This window comes from Oculina patagonica, chromosome 3 (assembly GCF_052425735.1).
Source record: "Oculina patagonica isolate OP01 chromosome 3, crgOcupat, whole genome shotgun sequence".
Classification (NCBI taxonomy): Eukaryota; Metazoa; Cnidaria; class Anthozoa; order Scleractinia; family Oculinidae; genus Oculina; species Oculina patagonica.
Window position 1 is genome coordinate 3637889 of NC_135760.1, and position 17219 is coordinate 3655107.

General features: G+C 37.8%; 1 protein-coding gene across 1 annotated transcript in view; it reads left to right on the forward strand.

Annotated features, from left to right (window-relative positions):
* The first annotated feature begins 4092 nt into the window (after positions 1 to 4092).
* LOC144646158 (unconventional myosin-XVIIIa-like) overlaps positions 4093 to 17219 on the forward strand; it is a 45102-nt gene continuing 31975 nt past the window's right edge. Inside the window, exons 1-9 of the mRNA XM_078505694.1 lie at positions 4093 to 5567; positions 8240 to 8440; positions 10054 to 10230; positions 12198 to 12408; positions 13122 to 13264; positions 13939 to 14039; positions 15032 to 15098; positions 15360 to 15504; positions 16296 to 16596. Coding sequence (XP_078361820.1) covers positions 4191 to 5567; positions 8240 to 8440; positions 10054 to 10230; positions 12198 to 12408; positions 13122 to 13264; positions 13939 to 14039; positions 15032 to 15098; positions 15360 to 15504; positions 16296 to 16596 — 2723 coding nt within the window. The 5' untranslated portion in view covers positions 4093 to 4190. The remainder of the gene's footprint in view (positions 5568 to 8239; positions 8441 to 10053; positions 10231 to 12197; positions 12409 to 13121; positions 13265 to 13938; positions 14040 to 15031; positions 15099 to 15359; positions 15505 to 16295; positions 16597 to 17219) is intronic.

Consider the following 17219-nt stretch of genomic DNA (forward strand, 5'->3'; position numbering starts at 1 on the left):
TAAGATTAAACCCTCTTTACCAGTTTTTAAGGCTAAATTAAGAGCTACTCTTAAATTAGAATTTTACATTGCCAGGAAAAAAGGTACACTTGCTCAACATTACATAAAATGGAATATCTTTATTCCTGTATTAAGTTAGACTATTTCCTTTTTCCACTCTACCTTTTAAAAAAACTCCACCGAAAATATTTTAGGTCACTCTATTTTTTCGAAACCTGCTTTTTGACCTTTTGTTTAGAAAGCTGGTGTTTGCTTTGCATGTCTCTTTTTTCTTCTGCTCTCCATAGCATAATATACCTTGTTTATTTTTTAACGTGCTTTGTTTGTAGTAAGTAATGTTAAGCTTGTAATAATTTATTGTTGTAGTGTAAGTAAGTATTGTATTAGTGTAAGTAAGTAGCGTTAGGACTGTAAGTAATGTTTAAATTGTAAGTAGTGTTTCTTTTTTCTTTGTATTTTTGTACTGTATGTTTGTATGGCAAGAAATTAAAAATATTAAAAAAAAAAAAAAAAAAAAAAAAAAAATATCTCCTCTTACATTTCTAACCCAGCGGACCGTTTTAGATGTCAAAATCCCTACCCTGGGAGAGCTTCACGTGTCAAATTCCCGGGGGTTGCCCGCCCCCACTATGGCTTTCCACAAGTTGCTTGGCAACTTTTTGGCAACTTTTCATATTTCAAGCAACTTTTTCCCCTTCGAGCAACTTTTTTCCTCTCGAGCAACTTGTTGCATTTTGAGCAATTTCCAGACCGAAGATCTCCGAAGATTATCCGAGTGTTGTTCAAAGGCCATACGAACGTTTCCGAAGATTTACGAAGTTTGCCGAAGATTTTAAAGGAACATCTGAAGACGTTTAAACTTTTGGCTCATTCTGCCTAAAACATTACAAAACTCGTCCGGAGACATGACGTCATCGATATCTTCACGGTTGTTCTCAGTTATAATAATAATAATAATAATAATAATAATAATAATAATAAAGACTTTATTTAAAATGAGGGTAACACTAAATAGCAAAGCTAACAAACCTGTGGCCCTCCCTAAAAATTACACTAGAATATTAAAAAAACACTATATACATTGAAAATTGAATACGAATATGCATAATAGTAAACGATATATGAAGCTAAAAAGTTAAAACTATACAATAAAATGATGTAAAAGCTGCTGCTCCGAAAACACCCGATCTCTGAGAGATTCTTTAAAGGGCTTCGGCTGTTCGAAGAAAACCTGTTCGAAGAAAACCTTGTTATTTAACACATTTCCCCTTAGTATGTTATTTAGATACTTCTTTTGCTGTAAAATTGCTGTAAAATTGCTGTAAAATTACTGTAAAATTGCTTAGAAATCTAACCCTTAAAGGAAAATTAGCACATATTTAGAGAAATGCTCTTGATTAGATGCAGCGTTTTGGTTTTTTGGAGCAACTTTCGAGCAACTTTTGTTATCAGAAGCAACTTTTTGGGATTCTTGGAGCAACTTTTGAGCAACTTTTTGAGAAATTACGGGCAACTTTTTGGGAAATCTCGAGCAACTTGTGGAAAGCCCTAGCCCCCACCCCCACCCTGGGGCTTTACATTGACAGGTGCATAATGGTACTTCAGGCCGTCTCCTTGTTCGTCGGGAAAGGAAAGATTGTGTGACGAGTCAAATGATGCGTAAATGAGGCTGTAAGGGCAAAAGAACTAATAGCCCGAGTAAGCCTGAATTTTAGCCTTTGATCGCTCCTACCTAGATCAAGCGACCAGACGTGGTGGCTGAAACTTTGGCTAGAAAACTATCCACGCTAAGTTGTTGGAACTGGAAATAGGATTCAGACGACAAGATTTCGATGTTATTTTTCACACGTTTTCTGATATGGGTAGAAGCACGAAATTTACCACAATTCCTGTCAACCCAATATCAGCAACATCTAGAACCTCAGTCAGTTAGAATCCGAAGTGCACTAAAGCATCATAAATCCGGCCCCATGCCGGATTTATGATGTGTAGTACCACCCCACTCTCGGGTAAAGAAAGAAGTCCCAGGATAGTTATCACAGGTAGCCCAAGCTCCTTGTTGAGAGCCACGAATTACCGACTTAGTAAATGGCATTGCGTAACAGCCTACTGACATAAGAGTTTGTATTGGTAATGTTACGATCGTACACAGGAATTCGAAATGTGGAAAAGAAATTCAACAAAAAAAGTCTTATATACTTCTCCGGCTTCTGTGTGCTACTCGCGGTTGCCATGGCGCTTTGTGGCAGATTGAAAGCGATTCAAGCGAGTTTTGGTTGCACTATTTTGATCAACCTTGATCTAAGGTGAAGATCAACCCTAATCTTGACCTTGATCTCCTTAAGGAGATCAAAACATTGAAGCTAAAACTCGCTAGAATCGCTTTGAAACGGTCACAAAACGCCATGGAAGCACAAGCAACACACACAAGAGAAGTAAGTCGTTGTCATTAAATTTCTTTTCCATACAGTAAAAACCCGCGAGTAAGAAACTAATTTTTAAGAACATGATAGGCTAAAATTTGCCAGTAAGACACCCTCTTTATATTTAAAAACCTCTATAGCCTAAAATTTGGAAATGGTTCGTATTATCTTAAATCGATAAAATATGTTTACTATTAGGGAAAATTAATAACTAACGATAAGTCGACATTCTGGATCCTCTTTGAAGACACCTAGGAGTCTTATCACTCCAGTTGCAAAGTAAATGCCAATGTTGAAATCATGAAATATTATGATTGACGGAAACCACGAAATATAAATGAAATGGTATGCAAATTTCCTAACAGGAAAAGGCTGATTACCACAAAAACTAGTATTAACAAATATGTATTTTTTTCAGAAAATAAGAACTAGTTAAGAACCTAAATACCTAAATTTGTGCTAATTACAATTTATATAAGAACCTGTTAAGGCTAACTTGGGAAAATGCAGGTTCTTACTCGCGGGTTTTAACTGTATTTCCTGTGTACGATCGGTTATCATTTAGGCTGTCACGCAATGCCATCTACTTAGTCGCGGCTCTTGAGGAGCTTGGGCTACCTGTCACGGTTATTTCAAAGCTAATTAATGGTTATTACATTTGTTTGCAATATTTCGGCAGGCCAGACCACCCTTTTAAGGTTCTAGATGTTGCTGATATTGGGTTGGCAGGAATTGTGGTTAATTTCGTCCCCCCGTTCCCATGTACCCATATCAGAAAAACAAGTGTAAAAAATTACATGAAAATCCTGTCTTTCCAACAGGGAGTTCTTTCAAGCGAAAGTTTTCGAAGTGTAAAAGAAGAGAACTACAAGTTTCAACCAACAAATGAAGTTTTTCTTAAAAGAGGCCTGGAAATTCAGGGCATGATAAAGAAATTGTTTTTACATTTTCAATTTGTTGCGCATGAAGGTTTTCATGATCACTCTCTTCAGTGTTTATTCGCCCGCACGTTTTCAAGCACTTTTCCTTAATGCGGCAAGCGCCCCTTTAGAAGTAAAAAGTTTAAACAGGGAAAAAATTCTTTACAAAAGCTTATAAAGAGCGTTAATTCTCTTCACTTGTTTGTTTACATGTGCTATATTCGTTTTAATGAATAAATTTTGTAATGAGTGAACAAATAAAAACTTGATTGATCGCGCAGAGCAGAGCATTCTTGAATGACGTCATTTAATTGGTCATGATAAAAATATTTCCGGCGATTATCAACCCAAAGCTTGATTCGATTTTCACAGGTCAATGAATTTTAACAAAGAACAGAAGAAGTCAAAATTTTCGTGGCTCGTTTCGCCCACGTGTATAGGTGCATACCGCAAATACCGTAACCAGAAAACTTGAGTTCCGATAGCGTGACATTTCAATTGCGTGATCGAAAGTTCGACACGTCTTTATACATACATAGGAAATGTGCGCTTATACGAAACAGCCTGAAAACCTTTCATCTTATAAAAATAAATGCTTGGTCTCATTTCATTTACGGTGTTTCATAACTTTTATCTGACAAAATAAGCTTGTTAAAGAGAATATTCGAGAAGGAGGGAATTCGTGACAAAAATCTCGTCACGCAATTCTTGCAGTATCTTGTGGACACGTGACTACATTTTTCAGTCCCCGGATTCATGAATTAAAAATTTGGCGGCCATTTGTGTTATAAATATAGTTGTTCCTGAAAGTAAACTACCATCGGTACTACAGGAGTAATCTATCACAATGTTTTCCTTCAAGAAGAAGGACAAGGACAAGACGATCGAGACGAAGGAAGAACGGAGGGAAAGAAGAAAAAAAGAGAAGGAGAAAGACAAACACAAAGCCGAACGTAAGGCTCATGGCGAACTTGGTAACATAGTTGCTGGCTCTGATAACGAAGACCAGAAGAAAGGACGATTTAGTTTTAGAAAAGCAGATAAACGAAGATACGACGTCGAGCACGATTACGATGCAAGAAACCCTTCACCTGGCGTCGAACATTCAGATTTCACCGATAGAAAAGGCCGTTCAGGTAGTACGGATACGAACGATAGTTCAGCGAGCGGTTCGGTACCGTTTGGGTCTTCTGCTAGCGTTTCTTCAAACGCTGTTTCGTCCGATGCGGTGCCACAGGCAGGGTATAGAGCTGGAGACGACGAAAAGCGATATCAAAATGAGGTTTCGGCAGATGGCAAACCCGTACCGAAACCTCGAGTCAAGCGAAAGAAGAGTTCTAGTATCGAAATCAAGTTGCAGAGTCCGAGACCAGCTTACGACTCTTACGACAACAAACCGAGCGATAGCAACGATCAGAAACGTGCTTACCCTGGCGAAATGAATGGCACTTCAGAAATTAATGTCAGGTCTTCTGATGAGCCTATATCTGCTTCACCGATGAACGATAAACATGTTTCTCCAGAAAGCGCTCCGCCTAAACCTCCACGAATACTGGCTGATCGGACTGGTGTCGTGGAGTTTGAAGTCAAACTAATCAACGTAGGCTCCGAAGGCCATCAAAACAAGGCTAATTCTAGGCAGCCCATGGATGTAGATGGACCTATTACAGCTACAAGTACAGTACAGTCTTTCACTGGGGCGCCCCTTGATTTCAGCGAACCAAAAATAGTTTTGCCGCCTCGAGATGCAAGCAATTCGCAAGAGTCGCTTCTCTCTCCATCCGAGAAGACATTAGAGGAAATGGGAGTTGATTTGAAACTACCGGAAGTTCAGCCTGCGATTTCAGGAGTCGCTAGGGTTATAAAGCTGAAAAGGCGATCTAGCGGCGATTTTGGATTTGCTCTGAGGCGAGCTAACGCTCCAGGTAGCGGGAAAACCGTGCATTTTGTTGAACCTGTTGGAGCGAATGGCACTGCAGGTTTGCTCCCTGGCGATCGCCTTGTGGAAGTCAATGGAGTCAACGTGGAAAATGAGCCGAGAGAGAAAATAATCGAGATGATTGTTATGTCGGGAGATGAGGTAGTGATCAAAGTTATCCCTGTACCGGAGCTTTCGGAGTTGAGCGTTAGAAGCGGTCTTGATGGGTCAACAGTCCAACTTGATGAATCGAATCTAAAGGCTGGAACTCTTGCTCGCAGTGGAAGCAAAAGAATTAAAAAGAAAGTGAGTTCCTTTACGAGGTGTTAAATAATAATAAACCGTACTAATAGAGTTAATAGTATCTATCTTATCCAAATTCACTTGCGTATTTCGGTTGCGTACACAATTTTAATTGTTGTCTCTCTCATGTTCAGCTAAGGTCGTTGAACACTTGGAATTTACCTGTGTCATAATTAACATTTTCGTTTTGGGAACAAAGAAACGCAGTGGTCGATCTGTTAAGTCTTTTGCCCGAAATCATATTTAATCATTTAAGACAAGCTCTGTTTCATTTGTGGTATTCGTTGATGATTTCGTTAATGTTTGTAATGGTCCAGCGCTCCTAATTTGCATTAGAATGGGTTTTCTTGTTAGAATTTTATTGTGGCTAATTACAGAATAGTGTAGAATGTCTATCACATAGTTCATTTCACAAAGAATCACATAAAAACAAGTCTACTGGCTTTGTTCCACGTTTTAGAGAACATGCCACTTAAAAATTGAAAGAACTCCAGCATGTCAAAACATAGCAACAGATCTTTGATGCAATGATATATATAATATATATCAGTGATCGTTGTATAAAAGATTGAGTTTCTGTTTGCAGGAGACCTGATAGGAATGTCAAAATATAAATATACATCTATGCTAATTATAAATTATGCGTGTGAAAATTTACTTTAATTAAAATTTAGGCAAGGCTGAGGTACAAAGGTTTTTATTTTCTGTATGTTTTTGTAGCTGCTTGCTGGTTTCAGCCTGTTGTTACAGTCAATATTTTCAGTATTTTTACAAGACAATGGTTTGACGTGAAGATTGCTCTGTGATGAAATTCAGGAAATGTTTGTTTTCTTCATTTATGGATCATTGACACAAAAGTGGATTAGGAATTAGAAACCTACTTCTACGTTTAACTGCGTTCTCTGGGTTTTGATAGGAAGCGTGACAATTACAATTTGCTTAATGCTCTGGTAATAGGTGCCATAACAGAAATATTTTGCACAGGAAGAAATTGAAAGATACTTAGATTTGTAGGAGTGAAATACAATAGATACTGTTGATAGCATTACTAAGTGTATTTATCCCACTCGAAAGTCTGAGCAGAGATTTGACCCAGGACAAAATTTCATCTGTTTTGTTTGCCTTCTAAACTTATATTTTTATTATGGCTGAGCAAAACCGGCAAAGCATATAAATATTTCACGGATTAAGATTTTGAGTGATTTGGTTTATTTATGATGCACAACATACGATGCAGAACTATTACATTTCTTATGGAGCCTCTGATGAAATTTGAGGTTTGTTTGAATTATGATTGTAATCTTCAATGTAATTTGTAACATTATTTAGGTATTTGGGATCTAGTTACTAGCTTATTTAGTAAACTTAAGGTACAGCAGATGAAATTTAAAATCCTCATTATTTTTTTTATTCTGTTCAAAAATGTGCTAATGACCCGATAAGTAAATTATTTTGGATGTGATTTTTATCTCCGTGTTTCATTTTGAAAAGTGCTTGTGTCTGTCTAATTCTATCTTTGGGTAAAAATGGATGCTAATATTGGATTTTTACATTGCAACTGTGGATGTTTTTATTCATGTTTTCAGGTTAATGATTTGTTTTATATTTACGGCAAAAAATTGGTAGCCTTACAGTATGATTTTAATGCGTTGTTGTCTATATCACTGTTTCAAAGCAGTGTTTTGTTGTTGTATTTTGATACCAAATATTAACAAGATGCCAAAACAAAAATTCAATTGCAGACTGTACTGCTATTTATTATTTTTTTCATTGTTTTTGTATGTACAGGTTTGTAATATTTAACACTTGTTTCACAATTATATGCCTAATGCTCATTCAGAGCATATAACGGTCACTGATGTCACCTCACCATGTCCAACTGTAGGCGATTTTTGCTAGTTCTTTACATGAAATTCTTAGGTCCTGTTATATCATGATGGCTTTACTTGAACAATAAATAGCATTTTAAATGCAGGGCTTTTAATAAGACTGGGCACCCACCAGAGTGCTGGTGGGTGTTCTTCAGTTGTTTAATCACCAGCTAAATTTCACGCAGTCTGGTATAAATGTTGAGGTGCTTTCATCTTCTTACATGCAAATTGCTCTTTGACCGGTGTCATGTGTACGAGGGCAGCCACCTACTTCAATCGTATTGAAGCCCTGTTTATAGACGGTCTGGGCTAGTTGATGGTCACACAATCCTTGTGAGTCTTGTATAATTTGTTTGTCAAATGTTTTGGCCCATATTAACCAATTTAACTCTGTTGTTGTTGTTTTATTTAATGAAAGCTTTGTGTAGTTACCAGTATTTGACTGGTCACTAAGTGTGCAAAGTAAGAGCAAGCAGCATTTTTGGAATTTAATTTCGCAGATGAAGTAACTTAAGGCAATTTTTAAAGAGCCTTTGTACAAGCATGATGACTCCAACTTGCGTCAAAGGCAACCTGGAAAATACATTTCTTTGCAGCCTGTAACAGTAGAGAGTAGTTACTTAACTCGGAACACGTTTATAATGTCATAAAGGAAAAAAAACTAAATTAATTCAGGGAGAATTGTAGACGTTTTAAGAGTTATAGTTGAATACTGCTTATCTTGACACCAGAAGGGAGACACAAAAAGCTTGATTTTTTCACAAAATTTTGTCACTCTAACATTTTTATGTTCTTGTATTCCAGGCCAAATCGGAGGAGGAGGTAAACTCTCAGAAGGCATGGCTAGATGCAGAAAAAGTGTGGGTTGTACACAAAGCAGGGTTTTCTGGTGGAAGGGTTCAGAAGAACAAGACTGTGAGAGAAGAAGATGAGACTCCTATGTGTAAAGTGAAACTGGATCATGGTGGAGAGATTATTACTATTGAGGAGGACAGTGTTGAAAAGGTTTGTCAGCAGAAAACTGATTACCGTAAAAACCCGCAGATAAGCTGCACCTTTTTTCCAAACATTTTCGCTCGAAAGCGGGGGTGCGGCTTATCTGCGGGAACATTCGGAAAAGGTGCCGTAAATTTTCGTTAACTGATGCTAATTTATGGAAAATTATGTAAATAAAAATAACATAAAACTACAAGAGAGTACCGGTCATTGCTTTTGCAAGTTTGTTTGCAGTGTCGACAATGGCCTATAACTTTAACAGTAATATTGATACTTTAACGAGCGAGAAAATACCACGAGTAAGATGGCCAATTGTTTCTTTCTCATTTTGCACTTTGATGGAAAAATTGTCGAACTGATTACGAAACTCTCTTTAAACAAGTTTATCTCCAATAGATGGCTCCCAAATCTCTTTAATTTGTCGATATGATAGCCACGAAACCCGAACGCCTCCATCGCCATCTTGTTTTGCTTTACGTTCTCGCCCTAGTCCCATATTTCGCGTCCGATCAAATGCCTGGTTACTAAGCTACGAACGTTCTGCAAACGCGTGTTCTTGTTGTTGTGACACAAATATCTATGGAAAAACTGCGTTGAATGAAGAAATACCTGTCAACAAATGCCAGAAAAAGATCACCCATAATATGTCAAAGTTGGTTTTCATTGTATTAAAGAGCTCTAATTGTGGGTAAGACTGAAGTATTTTCTGTTTCAATGTTCATTGAGTTTACGATCGATCCTAAAGACTCAACTTTGGATTTTTGACTCGACTTTGGATTTTCTTTGATTTACTTTTAAAAAACTTTTTTTTCAACATTTGAGTTGTTAAACTCGGGGTGCGGCTTATCTGCGGGTGCGGCTTATACGCGGGTGTTTACGGTACTAATTTTAAAAAAATATTAATTTAATTCAATCAGTTTTGTGTGTGTCTGTTCTGTTGTGAATGACAAGTTAGATAAGATGGCCTCTTGTATTATTAGGATACATGGAAGCACATACAACTCTGACATCAATTTTGAAAATAATTACTTTACTAGTAAGCATACTCACAACTCCTGAAAAACATGACTGTGCTGTTTTCCTCTTATTACGTTGTAATGATACAGTACCCTTCACATGCATTGCAGCATTCAGGGGTTTCACTGAGGGCCAGCCACTGAGCAAAATGACTGCCTGTAAACACAACTTTGCTAGGCTGTTTTTAACATCTGAACCAACTTCAGTTTGCCAAAGAGGGAAGGGGCTTGCTGATACTTTTCACGGCTGGAAAACCCTAATGCCCTCCTGCTTCAAACCTTAATGAATCTCTTGAGCATTACCCATGCATAAAATGCGTGTATTACCGGTACCCACACAGCACATTACATGTATATAAGTTGAGAATGATTTGTTTTGTAAGTTTAAAATTAATTTCATTCATATGAGCAGATTTAAACCAAGTGTTCAGTTTGTAGCTTGGGTACTTCAGAGACGTCAAGGGAAAAAAGTTATTAAAATAAAAGAAGTGGCCCATCTCGACCATCTCGAAGTAAGCACCTTCCTTTCCACTGCCAAAATTTTTATGGTGCATTTTGCAGAACATTTTACTGAGCTTTTTATGCTAACTTTATTCTTCATTTTAGGCCAACCCTCCACAGTATGACAGAGCAGAAGATCTTGCTTCTTTGCGCTACCTTAATGAGTCCAGTTGCCTCCACACTTTGCGACAGCGGATTGGAAGTAACCTTATTCACACATATGCTGGACCTAACTTGATAGTCATCAATCCTCAACAACAGCTTGCAATCTACACTGATAAAGTGAGTAGTTACAGCAACCCTCCAAGTTAAGACCATTTTAGTCGCCATGGCGACTAAAATTTTGGAGCTGGCGACTAAATTTGAACCAAGGTCGCCAGCCTGGCGACTTAAATTGGGAGGAATGATTGAAAGCATCAGCTTAATTTGGTGACTAAAATTTTTCACTGGCGACCAAACTTGAGAAGTTGGTGGCCAAATGGCCACTAAGGAAAAAAATAAACTTGGAGGGTTGTACAGAAATCCAATCCCTAGATATTCTTACATTTCTTCAATACACTTTTTCTATAGACAACTGGAGACTTCTGCCCTTGTAAGTACCTTATTACATAAAGTTTTTGCGACATGTTAATTTCGCAATTCCAAAAAAATCATAAAATTAAAGTGATGCAAACAATAAGTGTCGCGAACATAACATGACGCAAAAATTAAGTGACTCACATTATCTCAATAAATATTATCAAGAAAGAATATTAAGTTTAGTACCACTGAAGGAAGGAATTATCAATCTAAATTGATGTTGTCGTCAATTGACTCAAGAACAATAACTCATGCACGCACAAGCATAACCTTACTTGTAGACATTGTTAGAACTGCTCTGTTGTTGCTATTGCTAATGTTGTTAATATTGCCAAGGAAACGCTAATTGTGTCTTACTCAAAAACACGAAATTAAAGTGATTCAGAATACAACATTTTTGCGAAATTGTGAAATTTAAGTGTCGCAAAATATGCATACCTCAAAATCACGAAATAAACGTGTTGCAAAAATTTTACATAACAAGGTAACCCCATCACCAGCAAATCTTATTTTCAGCACTTTTCAAGGTTCCCCATAGTTAAAATTATTTATCTGCACTTTCTAAATTCTTCTATGCAAGCTGTTACTGCAAAGGACAGCTCTACTGTAAAGGTGCAAACTATGCAGCCTTGAGATTCTTGCTAATAGGTTTTCCTAACAGTACATGTATGTGAGAGTCCTCATAAGCTACCCACTTCAAGTTTATCAATACTTGTGGTGACCACACATTTGAGGAATAATAAAGTCTAGATCTTTTCACATGCCTGGGGTCATTTACTAGCTGGGTGTGATGTATAATCCAGACACATTTGGGAGTCATAGTGGCCTAATGGTTAGTGCGCTGGCCCCTGGTTTGAGCGGTTCGGGCTAGCCCAGGGGCACTGTGTTGAATTCTTAGGCAAGACACTTTCCTTTCATAGTGCCTCTCTCCACTGAGGTGTTTAAATGAGTACCGGCAAATTTACTGCTGGGGTGGGGGTGGGGGGGGGGGTTTAACCCTGCGACGGACTAGCATCCCACACGTATCCCATCAAGGGGGGAGTAGAAATACTCCCAGCCACTTAATGCTACAGAAACAGGGATAAGCTCCAGCCTGATGAGACACTTTCCTTGACAGAAGGCTTGACCTTTAGTTATCTTTTACGTGTATACATGTAAGAAGTTTGTTACTTTTGACCCTACATAAATACGTGCAACAACATGGCTACCTGTACCTCCCACAAGTCTCCTGTAGCTTAGTAAAGCATCCAATCGCTGCACAGAAGGTGCAGGTAATAGGTTTAAATACTACTTCAAGTCCTGTTAGATGTAATATATCAAACACAAGAGACAGTGTTTCATTGGGATATCCAAACACCGAGAAGAGAGTTTTAAATATAATGTGCAGCAGAGTATTTATGACGAAATTTGAGGTGTTTGGATAGCTGATGAAACGCTGTCTCAAGTGTTTAATAAATCTTCTTAATCAAAACAAATACTTTGGAGAAAGAAATCTATGTCAATTAAGACCGGGTATCCAAACCACCTTCAAGGTTATTATTTTCTTTGTTTTATCTTGATGAGAAATGTTCCTCAGAGTACATGTAGCTTGTGTAACTGGCTGATTAATATCTTTCGTTATCTTTCTACCCAGCTAAATGTACATGTATACCATTCATTTCTTTTCACAGGTGATTCAGATGTTCCGTGGCTGTAAACAAGAGGACATGCCGCCTCACATATTTGCCTCTGCACAGTCAGCCTATAGGAACATGCTGGCGACTCGGATGGATCAGTCTATAGTGTTGATGGGACACACTGGATCTGGAAAAACCATCAATTCCCGGCATATCATGCATTATTTAGCTGCTGCAGCCAGTTCACAGCATTCTGCACTCACAGGTGGGAAAACTGATTTATTAAAAGGGGCTTTGTCGCAGGTTTTACCAGATTTTTGAACAGCCAAAATTTATATTTGTGTCATAGGAAACCTAAAAATAATGGTAGATCTTTATTAAAAACTGCCATCATATAATATTAGAGCACTGAAACTTTTAACAAGTGTCTTTGGCTGTGGATGGCTCAATTTTGTTTGATGACCACATTTTTTGTGACTTTATAATGAAACTGGTGACTAGGGGAAAACTCAAATATGTGGTCATTATTGTTATGATGAACAGGCCAATAACTTTTCCAAAAATGCATAAGAACATGAACTTTATATTTTTGGTTCTTTTTCTTTTTCAGTTGTGTACATCTCTGCTTGAAGTGGTTACCCCAATAAAATTTAACCCCTCCTCCAATCCCCCCAAAATTGAAAACACATGCTCAGTGCCTTGTTATGTTTGGATAAATTTTAGCTTTTTATAGTTTTTTATTGTAAATATTCTAAATGTGTTGTAGCGTAGTAAAGTAAGGTATGTTAGAAAAAGAAGAGCCACTCTGTGAAAGCGCAGCTTCTAATAAAGTCATTGTTATTATTATCATAATTTTTATTATTATTATGGCAGTGCTAAAAATTCCAGCTGTAAATAAAAAAAATCTATTGTGATCTTCACTGGTAAGATTTTTCTGCCTTCATATATTCACAATCAACTTTTTTATTTCTTTACCAGATCAAAAACTTGAAGCGATTTATGCTCTGTTAGAAGCCTTTGGCAATGTGTCCACTCCCATGAATCACAGTGCGTCAAGGTTTACCCTGCTATTTAGCATGGATTTTGACACAGCAGGACTTCTGACAAGCGCTTCAGTACAGGTCAGTTAGTGCAGGTGATACTAATTCAGTTAAAATAACAAAACAAGTTATTTTGTGCACAGAAAGAAAAACTTAATGAAATTTTGGGGAAAGCTGGTGGAAAGATCTTATATCATATTAGCTACTGTAGCTTGAAAGAGTTGAAACCATGAGATGTGCTTGCTCCATGGGCTATTGAAGATTCAATTTTGCTGTATGTCGGAAAGGAAAAATGACCCATCTCCTTGACTCACTTTTTCAACACCTTGCATAGGAATGTGATTTAGGCTTAATATTGTGAAAAACACATAGGGGAGAATGGTTGATTGTGTCAAACTATGAAAGGTTACCGCCCCTCCCCCCCCCCCAAATTCATCGGCAATCCCTCTTTTTTCATAGTCTGTCAAACATGAAGTAAAAAAAGTGCCCAAATGGAAAAATGGCTGGGAGAAATAAGAGGGACTGCTCTAAATTATTTAACAAGGTTGTCTTCAAGGGATTCACGGTTTGGATCAGGTGGGCATCAGGGTTTTGCACCCGGGCAAAGTATCAGCAAGGCCTGCCTTTTCTGTAAACTCAAGTCGGTTCAGGTGCTGAAAACAGCCGGGGAAAGTGTTCACAGCCAGTCAATTTGCCTGGTGCCTGGCCCTTAATGAAACCCATGTGTCTTACATGTAATTGTAATTCTGTTTTAGACCTTCCTTCTGGAAAAGTCCAAAGTTGTCAGGCAGTCAGAAGGAGAAAGTACATTTAAGATATTCCACTATTTGTTAGCAGGATGCGATCCTAAGCTGAGGTTAGTATCACTATTTAAACCTGTTCAGTGTAACAGCAATTTCAAGGTTGTTACATCTACTTATTTTCTCGGGACTTTATTTTAGTTTTTACGTTTTTTATTGTAATTTTTATGCTCATTATGTATTTTTGGCCAAATTGCGAAAATTAAGTCAGGACTGTGAAATATGCCAGTTCCATTTTTGTGAAATTAAGTTCCCGCGAAAATAAGTAACAATAAGGTAGTGATCATTGGAAAAGCCGTATGCTCCGGCAGTTATCAAAGCTTATGCGTTCTGCAAAACCCCTTTCTCTATTAAGCTCCCCTCTCCCTCTATTTAACCCCTCCCCCCCTCAAAAGTTCCCAAAAAGAAATAAGTCCTCAGGGGCTTAATAAAGCTTGTATGGTCTCTAGTTTCTGATGCTTAAGCAACTAAGAGCTACTGGGGATACTAGTCCACTGGGGTCAGGTACATGTGACAGCTCTAACGAGGTCTCACTTGAATGTCCTGCTACCCTTTAAAAGAACAACAGAACAACAACAACAACAAATGCCTACAATGCTCCTAGCCCCCCAAAACAATAGCACCCGCAACACTAGGTCCTGACTAGTTGCATTAAAAGCTTATGAGAGCTGCTAAGCTTCTGGTTCATTTCTGATTATGTTCGTCATTCAAACTTTTGTCAGGCTTCCCAGATTTTCACTGGTATACCCATTTGTGGGGGTCTGTACTGAATACACCTTGTATTGCTTCAATCCCTGGAAACTATTCCACCTCTTTCAAATACAAATAAATATTTATAATGAAACACCATGCCTTACAACCACCTCTTTAGTATGGCCACTTGACAAACCAACATAAATTTATTACAAGAATGTAAGAGAAGGTTGAGGAATTAGTAAATAAATGTTATTATTAATCACTGCTTGGAATCAGGGCTAAAATGGAGGTGGTTTTGTAGAAAAGTCAGAATATAATCCAATCTATTGATCAATGTGTTTTCTTCTTGCAGAAAAGAGTTGCAGTTGGAGGCCAAAATGAGTGAGACCAATGAGTTCATGCTATCATTTGACCCCAAGGTGCATTAACCTGTTTAATAAGTTTATTTCTAACTATTTGTATTTGATTATTTTTCACACCACGTTCCAAGTTTAAAAATAACTATTTGAAACTAGCATACAACTTTGTTTGTTGTTGGTTCTGTCTTCCTTCTACAAGAGTTTGCCTCCAGGTTCTTCAGCCCCCCCCCCCCCTCCCCCCATCCTATAAAAAACGTCACTTTCTTACTTTGTCAAATGTGCTGGGTACATTGTGTACAAAATTTTTCCCTCTCTCAACAGTCACCAGATAGCCAGTTGCTCTCTGATAAATGGACAGAGATAGAGTTTGCACTCCAAATGCTGGGCATCTCTGAAGAGGAAACCAAAGGCATCTGGGCAATCTTAGCTGCAATTTGTCATCTGGGATGTGCTGGGGTGGCCGTAGGTAAATACAACATTTATTAACCTTATTTACATGTAGTTACATGTAAGCCTGGTTCACATGTGTGGCACAAATGCAAATGCAAACACAAGAAAAACATGTGGGAACTAGCACAATGCTAGTACAAGGAAAGAAAAAAATTCTCAATTTTCTTGCACCTGCATGGTTTGCACTTGTTCCATGTGTGAACATTGCTCACGCAAGTGCAGACAAAAGCAAGTGAAGTCATGAAAATGTACCTTACCTTGATTGCTCTTGTATCGCCTTTCATGCATCTGTTCTTCAGGGTTCGTACACATCTTGAAAACCCTTGAAAACGCTTGAATTTCAGGAGTTCGATTTCAAGGCCTTGAAAGTACTTGAAAATGGTTTTCGGTCCTTGAAAGTCCTTGATTTTTTTATTGAACGTCAAAAGGCTTAAAGGCAGTGAGGAAACTGCTAAAAGCGATTTTTTTAGTTCTTCAAGAAACACATCAACGGCGCAACAGACTGGAAATTGTTGATTTGTGGTAAAAAAAAAATTAGTTAGTAATCATCTGAACAGGCTAGTAGAATTTTCCCATCATTGGCCTATTGGACATTAAAAACAAAATGAGTAAACAAAGAAACCAACAAACAAACAAATAACTAGTGAGAAGGTTTGTTTCAATTAAGAGTTACCTTACTTCAGACCATCAAAGATCACTTCTGGGCTAATACAACTCTAACTTACTACCATCCTGCCTAGCGTCAGTCTTACATCACAGCCTGTGTCTATCCAAGATTTGTTTAATCTCTTTGACATTTGTTTAAAGGTGCAGACAACAAGCCCTACTTTGCCAACCCTGCTGCAGTCCAAAGAGCTGCAGCAGTTCTCGGCACCACACAGGAAGAGATCTCCGAGATCATCTTTGCACCTCCAGTTGTCAATCAGTTTACCATAAGAATGCGCCGTCAGAGCCAGTCTAAAAGTGATCTGAGTCCTACCAGTTCAGCAGACAATACCCCAGAGAGAAAAGCCAAAGCTACCGCAGTGCAGTACATCGAGGCCTTGGAAGGGTTTGCCATGGGACTTTATCAGGAAGCATTTGCTGCTCTGGTTAGGTTTATCAACAGGTAAGAGTTAGAAGATAAAGTAATGTTTTTTGTATACAGTCAAAGCTCTTTAATATGGACGCCAAAAGAACAGGGATGAGTGTTGGTATTATGAAAGTGTTAGTAATTTACAGAGGTAGAGTTTATATCAATTTTTTGATCTAATTCAGACCAAGACAGTGAACGGTCCATAATACAGTGGAACCCTGATATAACGATCCTCGATATATATAGATTACTTCATAGAAAGTGCGACGTACGGATTTTTATTCACGAGTTGCAAAACTTTGTAAAACGAACGAGTGAGCGTAGCGAAGATGAGTTTTTAAAGTTTTGAAACAGTGAATAAAAATCCGTACAAACACTTCTATGCTTAATTTTTTATTATATATATAACGAGAATTAAACATATTCTGCAAATCATTTATTTTTTGTCTACACCATAAGCTTACATACGTAAACTGAGCAAACAGTTCAAGACTGATCTAAACGACCGGTTGTAATAAAAACTGACAAGTCCGGCAACAAACGAGATAATAAGCTTAAACATCACTTCACACTTAAATTTCCCATTCAGAAAAAAACTTTAAAATACGGGAAAATTCGCTAATACAAAGAGTAAAATCTCTTAATCACTGTCGGAT